Source organism: Eretmochelys imbricata, chromosome 18, assembly GCF_965152235.1.
Source record: "Eretmochelys imbricata isolate rEreImb1 chromosome 18, rEreImb1.hap1, whole genome shotgun sequence".
Classification (NCBI taxonomy): Eukaryota; Metazoa; Chordata; order Testudines; family Cheloniidae; genus Eretmochelys; species Eretmochelys imbricata.
Genome location: NC_135589.1, coordinates 3539090 through 3560221, shown reverse-complemented (window position 1 = coordinate 3560221; position 21132 = coordinate 3539090). Strand labels below are relative to the sequence as shown.

Below are 21132 nucleotides of genomic sequence, written 5' to 3'. Positions count from 1 at the left end.
AACTCACCTAGATATTTGCCTAGTTTTACAACAGGCTACATAAAAAGCACTAGCGAAGTCGGCACAAACTAAAATTTCGTACAGACAATGACTTGTTTATACTGCTCTATACACCATACTCTGAAATGTATGTAAAATATTTATATTTCAATTTATTTATTATATGGTAAAAATGAGAAAGCAAGCAATTTTTCAGTAATAGTTTTCGGTGACACTTTTGTATTTTTACGTCTGATTTTGTAAGCAAGTAGTTTAAGTGAGGTGAAATTTGGGGGTACACAAGACAAATCAGATTCCTGAAAGGGGTACAGTAGTTTGGAAAGGTTGAGAGCGACTGGTTTAGGTACCCAGAGCTGGAAGAGATACTAATATATATAACAAATGGTTAATATATGGTAATCTTATCAATTTTGGAAAAAATTTAGGGTGACTACAAAGGGCCACATTATTCTCATGGAAAACCATGAAAAGAAGATCAGTCATAAGAACCTTAAGATCACTGACACTTCTTGCAGTTGTTACAGCTATAAGGAATGCAGTTTTCATAGACAAAACAGTGAGCCATCTCCCATAGATTCAAAAGTGGACTTAATAATCCCTGATCCTAGGAGTAGTGTATCTGCAAGAGGGTAGTTTCTCCATCCTCTTCCTGTGGTATAGGTAGAATCACAGAGATTGCCAGTACAGCCACATCATTCAAGCTTCAAACTCAATCTCTCCAATGTATGTAATAAGATTCACTCCTGCTAGAAGGTGGAGTCTCAAATCAGTGCATATGCACAGACCCTTGGGCTTTGAGCCTAACCTCCAACAGCTTCAGGTCCACACTGGATGCTAGAGGCCAGTCTGGACAGCCCCTAGGTCCAAGATTAGGAAGGTAGGAGTCTTCCTATAGTCCCAGATACAGGAGTGGATCAGAGTCATTTTCTTCTCTGGAAGAGACTGCCCTATTGTTAAGGAGCTCCAGAAAAAATGGTTACTTATCTTACAGTAACTGTTGTTCAAGACATGTTGCACACATATACATCCCACTGTAGGTGTGTACAAACTCAGTGCACTCGAGCTGGAGATTTTTGCCAGTAGTACCATGTGGCAGAGCATGTGTCCCTTCTCTCCTCATGCCTCTTCTATGCTGTCACCTAAGAGCATCTCCACCATTTCCTTCTCCAGTCCTTCCTCAGTTATGACTAGCGGGGAAAGTGGGAGGGTCGTGGAGTGTATTTTGTGCACAACACATCTTGAAGAACAGGTTACTGTAAGTGAGTGATTGTGCATATATACATTCCACGGTAGGTGACTTAACAGTTCCCTTTCAGGTGGAATGGAGATCTAAACAGACTGTAGCACCAACTTACCAAAGCTGGCATCATCACGAGAGGCTTGCATGATGGCATAAAGTGTAGAAAAGTTCTGACCATGCTGGTGCTTTCCATATAACACCACCTATTGGAACATTGCTCAGAAAAGCTGAAGTGGAGGATTGAGCTCTGGCAGAGAGAGAGACTTTAGTGAGCTGGTAGTTCCAGAAATCCAATGAGTTTCTCAGACAATACAGGTTGACCCTTCGCTCTTTCAATAAAGATTACAAAGTCTTGGAGAAGATCTAAAGCAGTGGTTCTCAAACTTTTGTACTGGTGACCCCTTTCACACAGCAAGCCTCCGAGTGTGACGCCCCTTATAAATTAAAAACATTTAATATATATTTAACACCATTATAAATGCTGGAGGTGATGTGGGGTTTGGGGTGGAGGCTGACAGCTTGCGACCACCCATGTAATAAGGGGTTCAACCCCTCAGGGGGTCACGAGGTTATCTAGTACAGTCCAAATAAAATGCCAGAGCTCTATGAACATCCAATGGAGAGTTTCCTCTGCCTGAGAGGAATGGGATTTTTGGGGGGGGGGGGGGAGATGGAGAAGAAGGGGGGGACGGACACAGACGACACACGACTACCTGAAAGGTTATTGGTTTGATTTAGATGGAAGGCTGAACTACCTCAAGCATAAACTTAGGATGTGTATTAAGGAACACCTTGTCCTTATGAAAGGCTCTAAAAGGAAGGTCAGCAAGAAGAGCTTTAAGTTCTGAAACCCTCCTCATGGAAGTGATTGCCACTAAAAATGTGATCTTCAGAAACAACACAGATAGTGAAGTTGTCACCACAGGCTCAAAGGGGGACCCATGAATCTAGAGAACTAAATTTAAATCTCATACAGACACCAGAGCAGACACAGGAAGGTAAGTATTAACTAGGCCTTTTGAAAATCTCAAAACAAGAGGATGAGAGAAGATGGAAAATCCATGTATTGGCAGATGATATGCTGAAACAGAACCCAGGTGAACTCTCAAAACTATCTGAGAGGCCTGTGGATTTGAAATGTAGGACAGGTTTCAGAGTGGTAGCCGTGTTACTCTGTATCAGCAAAAACAACAAGGAGTCCTTGTGGCCCTTTATAGACTAACAAATGTATTTGGGCATAAGCTTTCGTGGGGTAAAACCCATTTCATCAGATGTATGGAGCAGAACATACAGTAGGGAGGTATAAATACACAGCATATGAAAAAAAATCGGAGTTGCCTTACCAAGTGGGGGGGTCAGTGCTAACAAGCCAATTCAATTCAAGTTGGAAGTAGGCAACTCTCAGTTGACAACGAGTGGAAATCACTTTTCTAGTGTTGAGGCGGCCAAAAGTAAACAAGGTAGCCCATTGCAAACAGTTGACAAGAAGATCTGAGTATTTAGCAAGGAGAAATTAGTTTTTGTAAAAACAACTAGGAGTTCTTGTGGCACCTTAGAGACTAACAAATAGATTTACTTTCTGTCATGACCCATCCACTCCCAGTCTCTATTCAGGCCTAATTTGATGGTGTCCAGTTTGCAAATTAACTCCAGTTCTACAGTTTTTCGTTAGATCTGTTTTTGAAAGTTTTTTTGTTGAAGAACTGCCACTTTTAAATCTGTTATTGAGTGACATGGGAGATTGACATCACAAATTATAACATTCAAAAACCAGTAGGAGTTCAGATGTGTGTCCTTTTATTCTTTTGTGTAGAGATTGCCCGGTTTGGCCAATGTACATGGCAGAGGGGCATTGCTGGCATATATCACATTGGTAGATGTGCAGGTGAACGAGCCGCTGATGTGGTTAGGTCCTATGATGGTGTCCCTTGAATAGATCTGCGGACTTAGCTGGCACTGGGGTTTGTTGCAGGGTTAGGTTCCTGGGTTAGTGTTTTTGTTGTGTGGGAGCTGGTGAGTATTTGCTTTAGGCTGGGGGGCTGCCTATAAACGAGGACTGGCCTGTCTCCCAAGATCTGTGAGAGTGAGGGATCGTCCTTCAGGATAGGGTGTAGATTCTTGATGATGCGCTGGAGAGGTTTTAGTTGGGGGCTGTAGGTGACGGCTAGTGGTATTCTGTTACTTTCTTTGTTGGGCCTGTCTTGGAGTAGGTGACTTCTGGCTACCCTTCTGGCTCCGTCAATCTGTTTCTTCACTTCACCAGGTGAATACTGTAGTTTTAAGAACGCTTGATATAGATCCTGTACGTGTTTGTCTCTGTCTGAGGGATTGGAGCAAATGTGGTTGTATCTTAGAGCTTGGCTGTAGACAGTGGATCAAAGCTGGACTGTGATGTGGTGATAATTTGTGGGACTGTGCCCCAAGGGAAAAATCTCTTCCACTTTGATTTGTGTGTGGCTCTAGCAGACTCCTTTCTGCTACTCACTAAGATGGTCTGGACCTATCGGGATCACAGTTTCTCATGAGTGTTCATCCAGAGATCATCCATGCAGTAAGGTGCGTGCAGAGATTCACCCTAGTTCTGTGACAAAAGATCTGCCACTAGAGGTGAAGTTCTCAGTGTACGGATAGAGAGGCAATGTAGATCTGTGAACCAACATTGTCTTGGCCATGCTGGTAAAATGAGGATCAACAATACTTTGTCCTACTTCAGCTTCCTGAGAATTCTGGGAATGATAGGGAACTGGAGGGAATGCATATAGGAGCAGACTGGACCAGGGAAGAAGAAATGCATTTATGATGGAACCAAGGCCTAGGAGCTGCAGGCAGGTTTATGCACTCTTATAGGGCTGGATCTGAGGCCATTGGAAAGGGCTGCTATAGTTCTATACCTTTCTACTGGGAGAGAAGCCATGACTATTGAGGTATGCCCCTGTTAAAGATATACATTGAGTGGGTTGCACTTGAGACCTCTCCAAATTTAGTTTCAGGCATAGACAAAAGATGACTCAATGACAGGCAACTGATGACTATGACATTGGATCTGGTCTCTTGATGCTGCCCACATCAGCCAATTGTCCAAGTAAATGAAAGTTTGAATGCCTAAATGACAGAGGCGCTGCTAACACGGACATACACATGATGAAGACCCTTAAAGCTTATGACAAACTGAAACTGTACTGGTAGTAGTTGGTGCCTACCACAAATCGAAGACAATTAATGTGGGAGGGATGTATCACAATGTGGAAGTATACATCTTGTAAAATTGAGGACAGCTACCAATCTCCAGGGAAGAAGCAAGGGTGCCCATCTTAAACTTGATCTTTTTGATTAATCTATTCAGCTTTCTTAAGTCTAAAATACGATGGAAGCCCCCAGATTTCTTCTAAATCAGAAGGTATCGGGAATAGAAGCCTTTCCCTTCATGTTGGTAAGGAACTTCTGCTATTGCTCCCAATTCCAGAAAAGACCATAGCACTTGAAGTAACAGTCTCATGAGACGGGCCCTGAAGACGGATGAGGAATATGGGTTGCTAAAAGGAACTGGATAATATATCCCTCCTTAACCATGCTGAATACCCACTTGTCTGATGTGATTTTTTTTTTTTTTTTTTTTACACTGTGCTTGGGAAAAAAAGGGATAGACATGACTCAAAAGGAGATATTATTGATACACTGTCTTCAACCAAAATGTCCAAATCACTGTTTTGAAGATGTCTGATGAGAAGGGCCCACTACATTAAAGACAGCTGGTGACGTCTAGGAGATCTTGGTCTCCTCTTAGGGGAATATTGAGGTCTGTGTTGGAGAGAGGGTCTAGAGCAGCAGTTCTCAAACAGTGGGTCGGGACCCCAAAGTGGGTCACAATCCCGTTTTAATAGGGTTGCCAAGGGTGGCATTAGACTTGCTGAGGCCTGGGGCTGAATCCCAAGCCCCACTGCCCAGGGCCAGGGCCAAAGCCCAAGGGCTTCAGCCCTGAGTGACGGGGCTCAGGATACAGCCCCTACCCCGGGCTGTCAGGGCTTAAGCCCTTGGGTTTCAGCTTTGACACACACAGCTCAGGTTTCGGGCCCTCCACGTGGGGGCTCAGGCAGGTTCAAGTCTCAGTCCCTTCTCTTGTTTCTCTCTCTTGTGCCCACCTGACCAGAATAACAGCCCTGCATGTGGCATATTGTTTAGAACCAGGGATTTCTTCATAGTAAATCTTCTAGGTAGTAATAAAAGTATATATAAACTATACTATTCTATACTATATAGACACTTACAGTATAACTATAACAACTTTGTAGAGACTGTTTTCTAAACTGGTTGACCAAAGCTAAGGCTAAGTGGAGCTCCAGCTCTTGCCACAAGCAGTGCGAAGAAAGTATGAGGGAGGTGGTGGACATGGCCCTTTTATGCCCTTGCCTGAGAGCACGAGAAAAGCAGGGGCACATGCGCTAACTAGTGGTACTACTGGCAAAAGTCTCCAACTCAAGTGCACACACAGACACCCCCTACAATGGAATGCATATGTGCACAATCACTTGGAGAACTAGGGAATCAGTTGCAACAGAACCAGAAGCTTGTACTGCCACCTCAGCACTCTCACTTAGTGATTATTTTCCTCCTCCAAAGGAAAGGAAGAAGGGGTTCTAGATACCTCCTCTTGCCCTTGTTTCAGGGCCACAGAGAAGATTACGACCTGTGGGGTAATGCTTACTAGAGCTATCTTCTGCAGTCACAACCATGCCATGCTTCTTCTAAGCTTAAACTAGAGTGGGAAGTATATTGATACCTTGTACCAACAGACCTTCTGATCCTTGCTGGTCAACTCTGCCTTGATTTCTTTGCCTTGATTCCTGCAATCTTAAGATTATGGCTACCTCCACTACCTCTTAGCCCCTAGATGGGTCACGAGACAAACATGGGTCCATCATAGAAACTGAGGTACTGGAAGCCTCAGAACTGTAAGACTTGATTGCCAAAATCTCTTGCAGTAGGAGAGCCAGTAGGCAGTTCTGCCTTTTTTCTTGTCCTCAGGCTCAAGATCTTGCAGACTGATACGAGGAGGGACAGTATCACTCCCCAAAGACAGGAGAAGCAGCGTGAGCACATGCATTTGAGGCTAGAAAAAATGAATGGTCAGGAAGTATCCCTATTTAAAATTACATCTTTTAAGCATGTATGCTGCTCATACTCCACCTAAAGTTAAAAGAGCTTGAAATAATCCCACTCACAGCACCCAACTGTATTGTCAACAGATGAGAGGGTTAGGTCTTCAGATGAAGGCTATGCAGCAGGAACAGATAAGTGAATTCTTGTCTGTGATTTATGCCAATGTCTCAAAACACACAAAGAGAAGCAATACAGAAGCTATTATAACTTTTGCTTATTATAAGCAGAATGTGCCTTGAACACATTGCTTCCTAGCTTGTCATGAGGTCTGGGTATCAAGTAGAGAGGGAGAGATGTGGTAAAAGTAAAGATCTGGGAGGAGCACAAGAAAGTAACAGTATATAGGACTATAAATTAAACTACAGGATTATGTTTTTCCTTTCACCTGCCCGCAACACCCAAAACCAATAACATTTTCACCCTTTATACTCACCGTTGGTACATATTCCGATGGGAATTTGTTTGTTGTGTAAGAAATTAAGAGACATGTTTTACCAACAGCACCATCACCCACGACCACACATTTAATTGTCTGCATAGCTGAAGTCCGTTAGTATATCAAATCCAATATGAATCTAAGGGAACAAAAGAAAATATTTAGATTTTTTGCTTACTTTCTCACAGAAAAGCACAAAGTGTTAATCCAGTTTCATCGAGCAGTCTCAACTACAGAATGAGCATCTTTGAGCACTGGAGCCCTCTGGCCAAGGTAGCCACACTCAATTTCACACAAGCTTCGAACAGGTTATAGAAACTGGTTAATACACTAGACATTTTTTAGCCTTAGTTCAGTGGATATTTTCTGTTCAGCACACCTATTGGTCAATTTACAGTATCAGCTGGCATCTTGCCTCCAACTGGTGACAAACAGCATGAAGAAAAAAAAGAGTCCAGAAACCAACTTTTTGGGAAGGGTGTCCACAAGTCCATATCACTGAAGAATACAAGTCCACAAGGGTTGGGCCACAACAAAACTAAACTTAGGCTTTGTCTACACCAGTGGTTCCCAACCAGAGGTCTGGGGCCCGCAGGGAGTCTACAAGCAGATTTCAGGGGGTCTGTCAAAATAATCCAGAGAGCTGGGCCAGTATCAGACTCACTGAGGCCCAGGGCAGAAAGCTGAAGCCCGAGCCCCACTGCCTGGGGCTGAAGTCTGAGCAACTTACCTTCATAGTGCCCCCTGCAGCATAGGTCCCCGAACAGTTGCCCCGCTTGCCACCACCTACTGCCGACCCTGGCTTTTAATCTACTGGATATGCAGAAACAGCTGTTGTGGCACAGGTGGGCAGTGAAATTTTTATAGCATGTTGGACAGGACCTCAGAAAGAAAAAGGTTGAGAACTGCTGGTCTACACCACCACTTTTGTTGGTAAAACTTGTCAGCCACCCCCACCCCCTCCTGCCCACTGACCGACCGACATAAGTTTCACCAGCAGAAGTGCTGGTGTGGACAGCACTATGTCGGCGGGAGAGTTTCAGCAAGCAGTACCACTGTGCCACTGTAAAGTCTGTAGTGTAGACAGCCTTAATTTGGTTGTCAATGTTACCTTCTGTTTAGACAGTTTCAATAATTATTTCAATTCAATCCAAGTATTTTAATGCAATCTGCATTTTTATAACAAGTTATTCTCCATCCATGTGACAGTAGTGAAGAATTACCAGTTTTTCTTCAAATGCTTATTTGTCTTCAGAACAGATCTGGAAATTGTTAGACCAAACATTTTCAGTGGTTGGTAAAAAGGTTTGAAACAGAATTCTCACTGCAACCTTATCTTTTGAGCCATGGGTGCATAACAATTAAGCCAATTTTAGGAAATGGTAGCAAAGACACTTTTTCAGAACAAGATATAATGCACCATCTGGCATTTCACTCCTTCAACACTGTCATTTATACCATTCTTTTCATACACATTAAGCCCTTTACTACGGGGAAGACTTATGTAGACAATGACATTAATCCTCTACTCTGTGTCATACTTTGGCTAGCACCAGAAAAAACAGGAATCTGCTAACCTATGTAGACGCATACGTATGCTACAAAAATTCCAACATCTAATCTGATGCCACATCTTAGGGAACACACAACGTTCATGTGCCTAATACTTAGTTTCAATAATCTGGCCCCTCAGGAGAGTGCAGGGTTAGTGTATTTTCAAAAGACAAGTCCTTGTTCAAAAGGATTATTGGTAGATTTAGTCCTTTCATTCAGGTCAATTTGACTACATATTTGAGGTTAAGACCAGTGACCAGAGAAATATTTAATGACCTACACAATCTCACTTAATATTTTCCCTACATTCTATGGCACTTGCATACAAAGGCAGAGTAGCTTTTAGTTATAGTATGTTCTGAGGTACAAGAACAATATTTCAGAGAAAAAAAACATGAGCGAAAAGCAGACAACACTGAGACCAACTCAGTCCTGATTTAAGAAACAGGATTCTTATTAAAAAAATAAAGGGGTGGGGATGTTTTAGAGCAGCGATACTCAGACCTCAGTGGTTCAGAAGCCAAATTAGCAATCAGCATTACCTAAAAGAGCCACAGTAGTGTGAATTCACGGTTTCGTTTACTGTATTATATATTTTTAATGTATAAAATTCTCACAGCCAATAAATTAGTGTAAGTTGATAATTTAATTGGTTAACAACATAGTAAGAGCAACCTGATTGGTTAAAAATTAAATCACACTGTTTTAATATCAGGTCTCCTACAGCTCTTTGCAGCAGCCACTTGCAGCTCATGAAGCCTCAGAGTATCACTGTTTTAGAGCAACAGATCCATAAAAACAGAGGCTAGACTACACTACTTTTAAAATGATTTATGGTGAATCATTCATGCTAGGATGCAGAACTGCATAAGGATTCAGATGCAATCCCCATCAGTGGCAAGAGCAACACCATTGCAGCTGCTGGCAATACACCTCTACCCCGATATAACGCAGTCCTCGGGAGCCAAAAAAATCTTACCACATTACAGGTGAAATTGCATTGTATCAAACTTGCTTTGGCCTCGAGCATTTCTGTTATTAATAATCACTTCCTGCCCACTGACCCCTCAGAACCCCTGACCCATCCAACCCCCCCGCTCCTTGTCCCCTGACTACCCCCTCCATCCCTAATCACCCCCAGGACCCCACCCAACCCCCCTACTCCCTGTCCCCTGACTGCCCCGCCCCCCATCCACACCCCCACCCCAACAGGCCCCCCGGGACTCCCATGCCCTATCCAACACCCCCATTCCCCATCCCCTGACCGCCCCGCCCCCAGAACCTCCAAACCATCCAACTCCCCCTGCTCCCTGTCCCCTGACCACCACCCCTCCCCCTGAGACCCTCTGCCCCTTATCCAACCCCTCGGCCCGGCACCCTTAACACGCCACTCAGAGCGGCGTGTCAGAGCCAGACACGCTGATGCACTGATCCGCCAGAGTGCGCAGCCCCGCTGCTTTACCGCGTTATATCCGAATTTGTGTTATATAGGGTCACGTTATATTGGGGTAGAGGTGTACTAGAATATACCTGATGCAAGAAATAGCTACATATTCATGTGCTTAGCTGTGGAAGAAATAAGGCAAAGGAAAGAAGTTGAAGGTCAGAGAAGATAAGGGGCAAGAGAAAGTTGGTTAAGAAGTGAATTGAGCATAGACTAAGCTTCAGTGAGAATTTACTGGCTCATTTTATAAAATTTCTACATGAAAATGGAAGGAGTACAGAACTCCAACTAAGTTACCCAGTGTATTCAAAAGTGACACCAGACCACAAGCTCAAATACTAAGTGTGAACCAACTTAAAACAGATCTAAAATTATGAATATGCCACACTAACTCTCCAATGGGATACATTCCGGAAGATAGGCTGATCTGTATTTTCTTGTTGGATTTGCTCTGCAGCAGGCTCTCTCAAGCTGTGTGGCCAGGCTGCATTGGTAGGGAGTGGATAGTATCTGGGCGAGGCTTGGAACTCTCTTCCTGTTTTCAAGAGGGTAAGTTAAAAATGTAAGAAAATGCAAGTTGCTGCATGGGCTTCTCAGTTTTTTGTATGCTTGTACCAGCTTTAGTTACAATCTGTCAGTCACCCACCCTTCAGCGCTTCCTCTGCAATAACTCTTCTTGGCCATCCTTGGGAGCCACTACAATACCAGCACTGAGAACAAGGTAACTCTTCTCCACTCTAAGTGCTCCACTTATTGGTGACTACAGACAACCCACAATCATCAGAAGGAAACTGTAGCAGATAGCAGCTCCCAGGTCTTAATCTCCTTTATCTCCCATTCTGTTGTTCTCCCTTTGGAGCCCTACCCTTGAATTCCATTGAAGGCTAATCCCAGTTTTAAGTTTGGATAGGTTTTTCCACAACTAGAAATGATAAACACACACAATGACACTTTAATGAAATGGATGAGCTTCTGATTGTTTAATTATAAAAACTTTATAGCTTCGGCCAATGTGAACAGGGGGCCTGAACTAACCTCCTTTGACAGGAGAGCGAGGTATAATAGTAAAGAGTTTCAGAATCACTTGTTCTAAAAAGATAACAAGTGCAATAATTAAATACAACAGGGAACATAAACAAAGATACATAAAAAAAGGAAATTCCTTTGTGGAATTTAAAACTGTAACTGAATCTTTCCAAAGTTACTTACATGCCAAATAATCCCTTTTCAACAACATGTATAAAATACTCCCAAATACAGTGGTGTCCTTTTAAAGACACATTCAGAGGTCTTTTTTTTTTGCGCGGGGGGGGGAGGGAGGGGGGAAGTCAGGTTTAAGGATTTATCCATGCTGGTTATTGTCCAAAAAATCTTGGGCCAAGATGTTTTTTTAAATCATATATAAATTTTTGCTTTTAAGGCCATATTTAGGCACCTAAATAAATGGCCTGATTTCCAAATATAGATTTAGGCTCTTAAGTTTAGACCTCCATTTCTGAAAGTCTTACCTGACACCTTGTGTAAGCCTAATAAAGGAAAATTAAACAATATCTACAGGGGAAAAAAAAAGCACACACACACACACACACTAAGAGTAGCAGCTGTGTTAGTCTGTAGTCGCAAAAAGAAAAGGAGTACCTGTGGCACCTTAGAGACTAACTAACCAATTTATTTGAGCATAAGCTTTCGTGAGCTACAGCTCACGTCATCGGATGCATTCAGTGTAGCTCACAAAAGCTTATGCTCAAATAAATTGGTTAGTTAGTCTCTAAGGTGCCACAAGTACTCCTTTTCTTTTTACACATTAAGAGAAGAAATAATCTAGTCCAACATAGAATATGAGCAAATTCCTCACACCCGATAAAAAGTGCACTGTCTGCTGAGAAAAGCAGGGAAATACTTGTTCACACTTATAGGTAGTAAGTACTTCAAGGCAGGAACAGTGTCCATGTGTGTACATCTAGTAGGATGGGGTCCCTGGGTGTTAACTATAATTAAGATGAAATGTATACAACATTTCCTTCCTGTGTTTGCCTTCTCTCCATGTTTTCTGCCCAGTCCATCTCTCTATTCCTTTTTTACTTAAGGATCATTTCTATCTGCTCTATGAAGTACATAGCACATTAATAAAGTCTGTCCCCTTAGCTCAGCAAAACTACTAGATTCCTACTGAAGGAGCTTCAGTGGTCAGGAGTATTAAGTGTCACTTAGTTTCTACCAGCACACAAAACAGGTTGATGCACAGCTCAAAGAGTTACAGAAGTAGATGCCTTGATTTCTTAGTTAAGCACAGTCTCTTATCAGTAATTAAATTAAAATGCAAGTTTCCTGATTTACCTCCAGATTTAAAACAAAAAAGCTTAAAAGGTTCCTAAGGCAACAGAGTCATCCACACATTGCAGACTAGTTAAAATATGCCCTAGTTCAACCACAAGTTATTGGGATCATTGTAAGAATCAGAAGGCAATTCTATGGGCTGTTAGCAAAAGATCAGACAATCACATTCCTTCTAGCCCTAAAATCAGAATCTATAAGCTATTAAATTTTTACCTTCGCATATGCAGCATGAGCAATTAGAATTGATATGGAAAACATAGCTTTTCCATTTCCAGCCTTGAGTCTAAGTAACTTACACTTGCATCAATGCCTCTTTTTTAGGTTAAAATGTTCATACTTCTATCTAGCCTGAGGAAACTGAGCCATCAAATTTGTGTACACTTCCTGTATTAGTTTCCTGTTGAGCACCGGCTGCATCACAGCTTCCTCTTTTATGGACCATGTAACTGCGACCATTTCATTGCATGGATTGGCTGAACTTAAAAGTTCACTACAGGTAAATAACTGCTTGTTGGTAACTGAGAACTTATTTAATCAAGTTCTTTGGAACATTAAAAATCACTTGCAACACATCAACTCAATTATTACAAGATCTGAGATTAAGTCACAAATTACTCAAGTAAGGAATTTGCTCAGGGAGGCATTTTGCTTGTTGAATGCTCATATTTAATAAGTTTTCATTAGAACAAAGTGAAACTATTTTTGAAAGTGGTTTCAGATGCAAAGCCATGTTTTAAATGGCTTCACGGCCTACTTACAGCATTCATATTACTTCTCTAGAAACCAAGGCTAAATGTGCTTCATAATGCATGGAATCACGGACACAGTGGAATCACATGGATCCCACTTCCACTCATACTGACCTGCAGCTGGATGTGTACTGTATCATAGAATATCAGGGGTGGAAGGGACCTTAGGAGGTCATCTAGTCCAACCCCCTGTTCAAAGCAAGACCAATGCCCAATTTTTGCCCCAGATCCCTAAATGGCCCCCTCAAGCCTGGGTTTAGCAGGCCAATGCTCAAAACACAGAGCGTAAGTATTAACCAACGGTATTAACTATGTAACTGACAGATTCCAATAAATTAATGCACTGTTAGCATTACTAAAGTTCATATTTTAGTTTTCAATAAAAAATAGAAATTCAAAGCTATTTACCTGTAGAATCTACAAGTTCCAGCTGCCTTACGTCTGCTGAGCATGAGACTTTCCTATATCTATTATCTACGTATTTAGTAGCGTAATTAGTAACTTGGATTGCAACGATAGCAAGAGGACATCTCCAATGCAAAATACATATATAAGTGTTCCTAACTTGAGGTGAAACAGTAGTGAAGGCAACTGATTTTAACTCTGGTTAGCAGCTCAAGTTCAACTCTTCCCTCCTTCCCCTATAAGCTTTATCTTTAGCTTCTAAGGAGAGCTAAAAGGCAAGGTGCCATGTCTTCACTGCTATTTAAAGTCAAGTTAGCTAACCTGAGATAAGCACACAACCTCTTTTTGCAGTGAAGCTATACTCTGTTATTTTTTGTACTTATTTTGCAAGTTCACAAAGTAACCAAAGGTTTCAGAGTAGCGGCCGTGTTAGTCTGTATTCGCAAAAAGAAAAGGAGGACTTGTGGCACCTTAGAGACTAACCAATTTATTTGAGCATAAGCTTTCGTGAGCTACAGCTCACTTCATCGGATGCATTCATTGGAAAATACAGTGGCGAGATTTATATACCTAGAGAAGATGAAACAATGGGTGTTACCATACACACTGTAACCAGAGTGATCACTTAAGGTGAGCTATCCACAACAGTGGTTCCCTTAACCCACCCAGCAATATTGTTAATCTATCCAACTATACTCTTAGCCCAGCAGAAGAATCTTATCTGAAGACTTTGGATATTGAAGGTTTTACTTCCAGTATTGCATGTAAAAAAGCAACCTAAAAACACAATACTTTTTTATTCAAATTGGTTTAGAGCTAATTTGATCAAAATTCCCTTTCAAAAGTGACTTCTAAACTGAGACCAAGCATGGAAAATTTCAGCAGCTTACAAGCACTGACAAAAAATAAAAATGAAGGTTTATCTTCATCACCAAAACAGCAGGTGTAGTAAAATGGCACACAATCCCATGTAAATGGTTGTTCACAGTGCCTTAAGAAACTTGATACTATCTTCCTGATTATCTTAACTCCAAACTATTTCTACCCCCAAAACAATTTTCACCACACCAAAGATGTTACAGGGATGTAACATTAACTTGATTATTTTCTGAACAAACAAGTAGTTTCAGGTTGTACACATTCCTTCGAGTCTCAATTTTCTTCTTTTTCCTTTTTTTTGGGGGGGGAGGGGGCTGGAGGAGGTTAAAGAGATTTCTCTCTGCCTTACTGCTGTGTGAAAGGTTGAGGAAACTGACCATCAATGAAATGCTGTCAAACACTAAGTATATAAAGTGAAAAATAAAATGTTTTGCCCTTTAAGTTTAGTGATATTCTGTGTTACTTGCAATAACTAAGTAAAAATGTCAGATTTTTTTAAAATTAATTTTGTGCCCTTCTACAGTTTGTGGATGTAACTATTTGTTCACCAATTCCAATACCTATTCACTACTTTTTCAGCTAGTTTGTTGCTTTGCTGACTCTTGACATTGTTTGTGTCTGCTTACCCCACGGTTAACACCCTTAATAACCGTGAAGCTAACAGTGTTTAACTTTTGCCAGTGCCCTACTCTGACACACTGGCTTCCTGTCACTGGTTGAGCACACATTTTTTGAAGCATGGATAAGACCATGTCCATGTAATTGGTTTTGAATTATCATCCTTCCTCTCAGCTCTCTGTCCAGTGGATGTCCCAGAATATTGTGCCCTGTGTGTGTGTCTTCTAGGCATTCTATCCCATCACAATGCAGTATTGTAATTTATGAGATAACTAAAGGCCCATCAGTAAAAGGACAAATTATATTTGCCCCTTCTGTGGGTAGTTGTGGTGTCAGATTTCACTCAAGTATACGAAAGGACGCATAGCACAAAAAGTATCCTGACAGCATCAGACTACTTAATTTTTGTCATCATCATAAACCACCAACAACTCAATTTCAAGAGGGCTAGAAGCCTGGGCAAAGCCAGACTAAAGAGAGAGTTTCCTCTCCATGCAGCCTAACCACAGGAAGGAAGTGAAGCAGTTGAGAGTCATACCTCTCTTGTGCAACACCAGGTGCTGACCATTCAAGTGCTGTGATGAGCATGGGCCTGAAAAAAATTCAGAAGCTTACAATGCTGTTGGTGACTTATCCCGAGAGTAGGTATATGCAGAGGCCCCCCTAAGGAAGAAACAGCAATTACTGGGGCCAGAAAGAGGAAATCTTAGTGGTTCTCAAACTGTGTGTCAGGACGCCAAAGTTGGTCATGACTCCATTTTAATGGGTTGCCAGGGCAAGTATTAGACTCACTGGGGCCGAAGCCCGAGCCCTGCTACCTTGGGGTGGTGGGGCTCAGGCTCTACCCTCATACCCCCACCAGGGGTTATGTAGTAATTTTTGTTGTCAGAACAGGGTCAAGGTGCAATGAAGTTTGAGAACTGCTGCATAAGCTAAGGAGGCCTTTTCTCAATGAGAACAGCAGCAATTCTTACAAGACTGTGTTTCTGATAATTGCTTAAAAATCTCTAAAACCCACCTCTGCAGAAGGTCAGGAGTTAAGCTTATAGTCCATGAGGATCAGGCACTTCCACAGCATGGACACACTGCACTTGGAATGTCAAACTTGATTAACTCAAACCAACTCTACTGCACATGAGCAAAGGCTTAAAAAAGCAATCAAATCAAGACTGATTTTTACCAAGCAGCTAGAAGACGCTTCTTATTAAGGGCTATTCCCATGCAAAATTTCCATGTCCTTCACCCAATTCTATCAGCCTGAAACTGTTCTTAAAAAAATTACAGATTTAAGTAGTTTGGGCAGAGGAAGAATTTTCCCATTAATTTCACAAAGACAGAAGTATTTTTACTCATCTTTTCCAAACAGAATTTCAATATTGGATAGAAACCAGGGATAGTAAGTTTCAGTTTGAAAGGTGGTTAAAATGGAAATAACTAAGACAACCTTAGCTGTTCCTACAGCTATATTATATAGAAACAGAAGGTAGATTTTGTTTCAGTTCAGAACCATAAAGTTGAAACCACAGAGAGCTATACTCCTAATCTTCTCTTGCCTTAACTATTTCCTCCCTCTTCTTGTTACTTTGACTTGTTATATTTGGTTTTACTTCTTTTGTAAGCTTTTTGGAGCAGGAGCCATGTCTTCTCATAACTTTGCCAATATTAAGCAAAAGGACACTGGCATTACTAGATTTAGTTACACTGGTGTAAGTTTTCAAAGCACAGAAAAGGCCCATGACACTTAGCATAATGGGGCCCAGATCCCAAATAATGAGTCTGGAGATACTATAAAACAAATGTTTCATGAACAAGACGTAATCAGTTTTCAATTTTATTGTCTATTCCTTAGACAACTGAAAGTACTGTGTACAAAAAGTTGGATGCTCATGCAGTGATGGTGTGGCAAGAGATCCTAAATAGAACAGAGGGTAAAGTATCAGCACAACATCTGAAATTCAGAAGGGCTGATTTAAAAAACTTGTGTTTCTGTTCCTTCTACATTTCTAAAAAATTTAACAATGTTATTAAAATCTCTCTCTCCTATCTCATTCAGAAGAAGGACCCGCATTGTGACCTGATTATCAACTGAGGATGCTGTGGCCAATTTGGAGATTTAAACTTCTCTTGAAAGTGGGAATCATTAACAAGAGACAGAGAAGCAGCAGTTTAAACAATTAAATATTGGTATCTCTAAAATTCTGCACCTTGCTTGATTCAGTTTAACGTTACAGTGTGTCTAGGGAACAGAGGTGGGTAGGCTTGTTTCTTTCACCCAGCAATTCAATAAACTACAGGCTATGTAGCAGAAAACCGCAGACCACCTCCTGCCTTAAACTAAGTTCTTCACACCTCTATGCTCTTCCCACTGATTTTAGACATTTCTACCCACACTACTGTAGGGAGGGAAGTGCTGTAAGCTGTAACATAAGCTACAGAAGGACTTATAAAGAAGCAGCAGGAGATGGACTGTATTCCCATATGGCTGTGCAAACTCAAGACGTCCACAGTTCTGCACCAAATTTAAACCCTACAATACACATGATACTTTAGCAGACTCAAACTGAGTATCAGAATTGGTGGCAATTCCCTCTCACTGATTCCTTTGGCTAACATAGCATATGACTCATTCATTATGGCTTGGATTTTCAAAGGAGCTTAAATAAATTAGATTCTCAACTCTCCTTGAACTTCGATGGGATGTGGGTGCCTAAAGAACAGAAAGTCATTGATAGGTTGTTGACATTACAAGTCAGTTGAACAAAATCCATCTAAACTACTGTTATTGAAATAATGCACGTTGCTTATAGCAGTGGTTCTCAACCAGGGGTACATCCCTGGGGGTACATCAACTCATCTAGATATTTGCCTAGTTTTATAACAGGCTAATAAAAAGCAGTAGCGAAGTCAGTATAATCTAAAATTTCATACAATGACTTGTTTATACTGCTCTATATACTGAAAATGTAAGTACAATATTAATATTTCAATTGATTTATTTTATAATTATATGGTAAAACTGAGAAAGCAAGCAATTTGCAGTCATATTGTGCTGAGACACTTTTGTATTTTTATGCCTGATTTTGTAAACAAATAGTTTTTAAGTGAGGCAAAATTTGGGGGTATGCAAGATGACAGACTCCTAAAAGGAGTACGGTAGTCTAGAAAAGTTGAGAGCCACGGGCTTATAGTATTATGTATGTATGTTAGGAGATTCCAAGCAGGAATCAAGGCACATCTTTCCTGATTTGTAGGGTTGCACACATTCAAATGCTAAAAAGTTAAATTTAGAATATTTAGGAGTACGGCTAACAAGATCTAGGGCATTTTAGTTTTGGTACTAGATCAAAGGTCTAGCAGGAAGAAAGGGACTGCTATATTGAATCAGACCAGAGATCCATCTAGTCTTGTATTTGTCTCTGAAAGTGACCTATACTAAATATTTTACAGGAAGGAGCAAAATATTCCATAATGGATACTTATGGAATCACATGCTCATAGAATTAGTTCTTTGTATCAGTTCCTTTTCAATTTATCATTGTCCCTTCTCTTAGTACAAAAATAAAAAGCACCCAAATTACCTGCTATATACTGTTCATTATTTTGTATAATGATTATATCTTCTCTGATCTCCTAATCATTTTACTTTCCTCATTTCTAATTTTCTCTGTGATTCTAATCTTGCAAAAGAGCCCATTTTTAAATGATCTGGTTGTCATATTGCCAGTTACATTTATTACTACAAATAATTTCAAACATCAGCAAGTCAGATATTTTATGATCAGAGTCTAGTTTCAAATTTTCTGTATCAGAGGGAAAACAGATTCTGGGGAACCTGTCTGGAACAAACTGCCACTTTAGGGCAAACAAATTTATTTTAACATGCCAACCATACATCCAGCTACAAAGCAATCAGAGTAAATGCATCAGTTACAGGTCATGAATAAACACAACCATAAGACATTACATATATGCACATACAGATCTGTCGAAGTTTCACCATATAAGCAAGTTAACAAATCTTGGACATGTTCCATCTTGCATCAGAAGCAATGTTTGTCACCATTCTCCTGTTCAATAACTCCAGGCAGAGATTTTTAAAACAAGGTGCTCTCTTTACAGAGAAGGTAATAATGGAAATATTGATCTACTGGTTCCAACATGTTGAGTCAATTCTGTGCTTGTACGTGTATAAATCTTGTACATGTCAATATGCTCTTTTCTAACAGACTCTTCTATGCTAATTCTTCCTTCAGCACACTCAAAGGAAAACAAAGATTAGCAGCATAAGCTGCCATTTTACAAGACTGTACTTTGAAGTTTGCCATATTCATGTATTTCCAGTGACCAAAAGCTTCAGATATAAATTTTAGGATAGTAAAATAATTTCTATTTTATTATGAGTAAGTTAACCCTTTACTGACCGAAGTTAACTCTCAACATTTATAGATCTACTGTAATATACTACACTACTATAATATAAAAAGAAAAGGAGTACTTGTGGCACCTTAGAGACTAACCAATTTATTTGAGCATGAGCTTTCGTGAGCTACAGCTCACTTCATCGGATGCCCGATGAAGTGAGCTGTAGCTCACGAAAGCTCATGCTCAAATAAATTGGTTAGTCTCTAAGGTGCCACAAGTACTCCTTTTCTTTTTGCGAATACAGACTAACATGGCTGTTACTCTGAAACCTACTATAGTATACTATACATACAATATGATGGGGGCTAATTTAGCTACAACTAATCAGGAGAAAGATTTTGGAGTCATTGTGGATAGTTCTCTGAAGACACCCACACAGTGTGCAGTGGCAGTCAAAAAAAACAAAACGGGATGTTAGGAATCATTAAAAAAGGGACAGAGAATAAGACAGAGAATATCTTACTGCCCTTATATAAATCCATGGTACGCCCACATTCTGAATACTGCATACAGATGTGGTCCCCTCATCTCTAAAAAGATATACTAGCATTAGAAAAGGTTCAGAAAAGGGCAATTAAAATGATTAGGAGTTTGGAACAGGTCCCATATGAGAAGAGATTAAAGAGACTAGGACTTTTCAGCTTGGAAAAGAGGAGACTGAGGGGGGATATGATAGAGGTATATAAAATTATGAGTGGTGTGAAGAAAGTGAATAAGGAAAAGTTATTTACTTGTTCACATAATATAACTAGAGGCTACCATATGAAATTAATAGGTAGCAGATTTAAAACAAATAAAAGGAAGTTCTTCTTCACTCAGGGCACAGTCAACCTGTGGAACTCCTGGCCTGAGGAGGTTGTGAAGGTTAGGACTATAAAAGGGTTTAAAAGAGAACTGGATAAATTCATGGAGGCTAAGTCCATTAATGGCTATTAGCGAGGATGGGTAAGGAATCGTGTCCCTAGCCTCTGTTTGTCAGGGGTGGAGATGGATGGCAGGAGAGAGATCACTTGATCATGACCTGTTAGGTTCACTCCCTCTGGGACACCTGGTAATGGCCACTGTCGGTAGACATGATACTGGGCTGGATGGACCTTTGGTCTGACCCAGTATGGACATTCTTATGTTCTTACTGCATTAGTCTAAGCAGTACCATGATATTTCTTGACCCATTTCTCAAACCCACTTTAAAAAAAAAAAAAAAGACTTCCTGGGCACTGCAATCTATAATGCCCTACAGTTTAAATGCACCTAATTTTCCCAGAAGCAAGCCATATCCACAGGTAAACATGACAAAGGACTCAAACACAAATGGCCAAACTAAACTATTCCTAATTGTATTACTGTCAACCAACATGGCTTCCTCAATGAGGTCTTGTTCACATGATGCTTTTGGCTTAAAAAATTCCCAGCGTTGCTAACACTACATCCAGTGGATTTTCGCGAGTCTTATTGTAGACGAGGCAACAGGCTTTGTTCCATCCTTTTGTGATGATCTGCTCCAAGAATTTTCAGCATACGGCACTTTGAATAGTGCGCTTGGACTCTTGTCCCTGCTAGCATTTCCACTGTTGCTACTACCAGTAACTATAAACCAGCATGAAGTTTTTCCACACAAAAAAGGGCTAGTGCAGGCATAGTCTGCGTAGCCAAAAGAACACTTACAATACAAACAGGGGGAGGGTTTGCACACTACAGTAGTTCATATGTATCACTTTCACAACACATTTGAGATTTGGAAGGAGTAAAGGGGATTTATAAATGATCTACCAGCCTATCCTCCTAGCAGCACTGAATCTTACTCTCTTGCAGCTCTAGCCAGAAACAAAATTACATGACTCTGGAAAGAGTTAAAAAAAATGGCCAAACATTTACACAGTACTGGAGGGGA

General features: G+C 40.8%; 1 protein-coding gene across 2 annotated transcripts in view; it reads right to left on the bottom strand.

Annotated features, from left to right (window-relative positions):
* Window positions 1-21132, bottom strand: part of CDC42 (cell division cycle 42) — a 50403-nt gene that overhangs the window by 27755 nt on the left and 1516 nt on the right. For both annotated transcript variants that reach the window (XM_077837109.1, XM_077837110.1), the window contains exon 2: window positions 6831-6972. In XM_077837109.1, the coding sequence (XP_077693235.1) occupies window positions 6831-6935 (105 nt within the window). In that variant the 5' untranslated portion in view covers window positions 6936-6972. The remainder of the gene's footprint in view (window positions 1-6830; window positions 6973-21132) is intronic.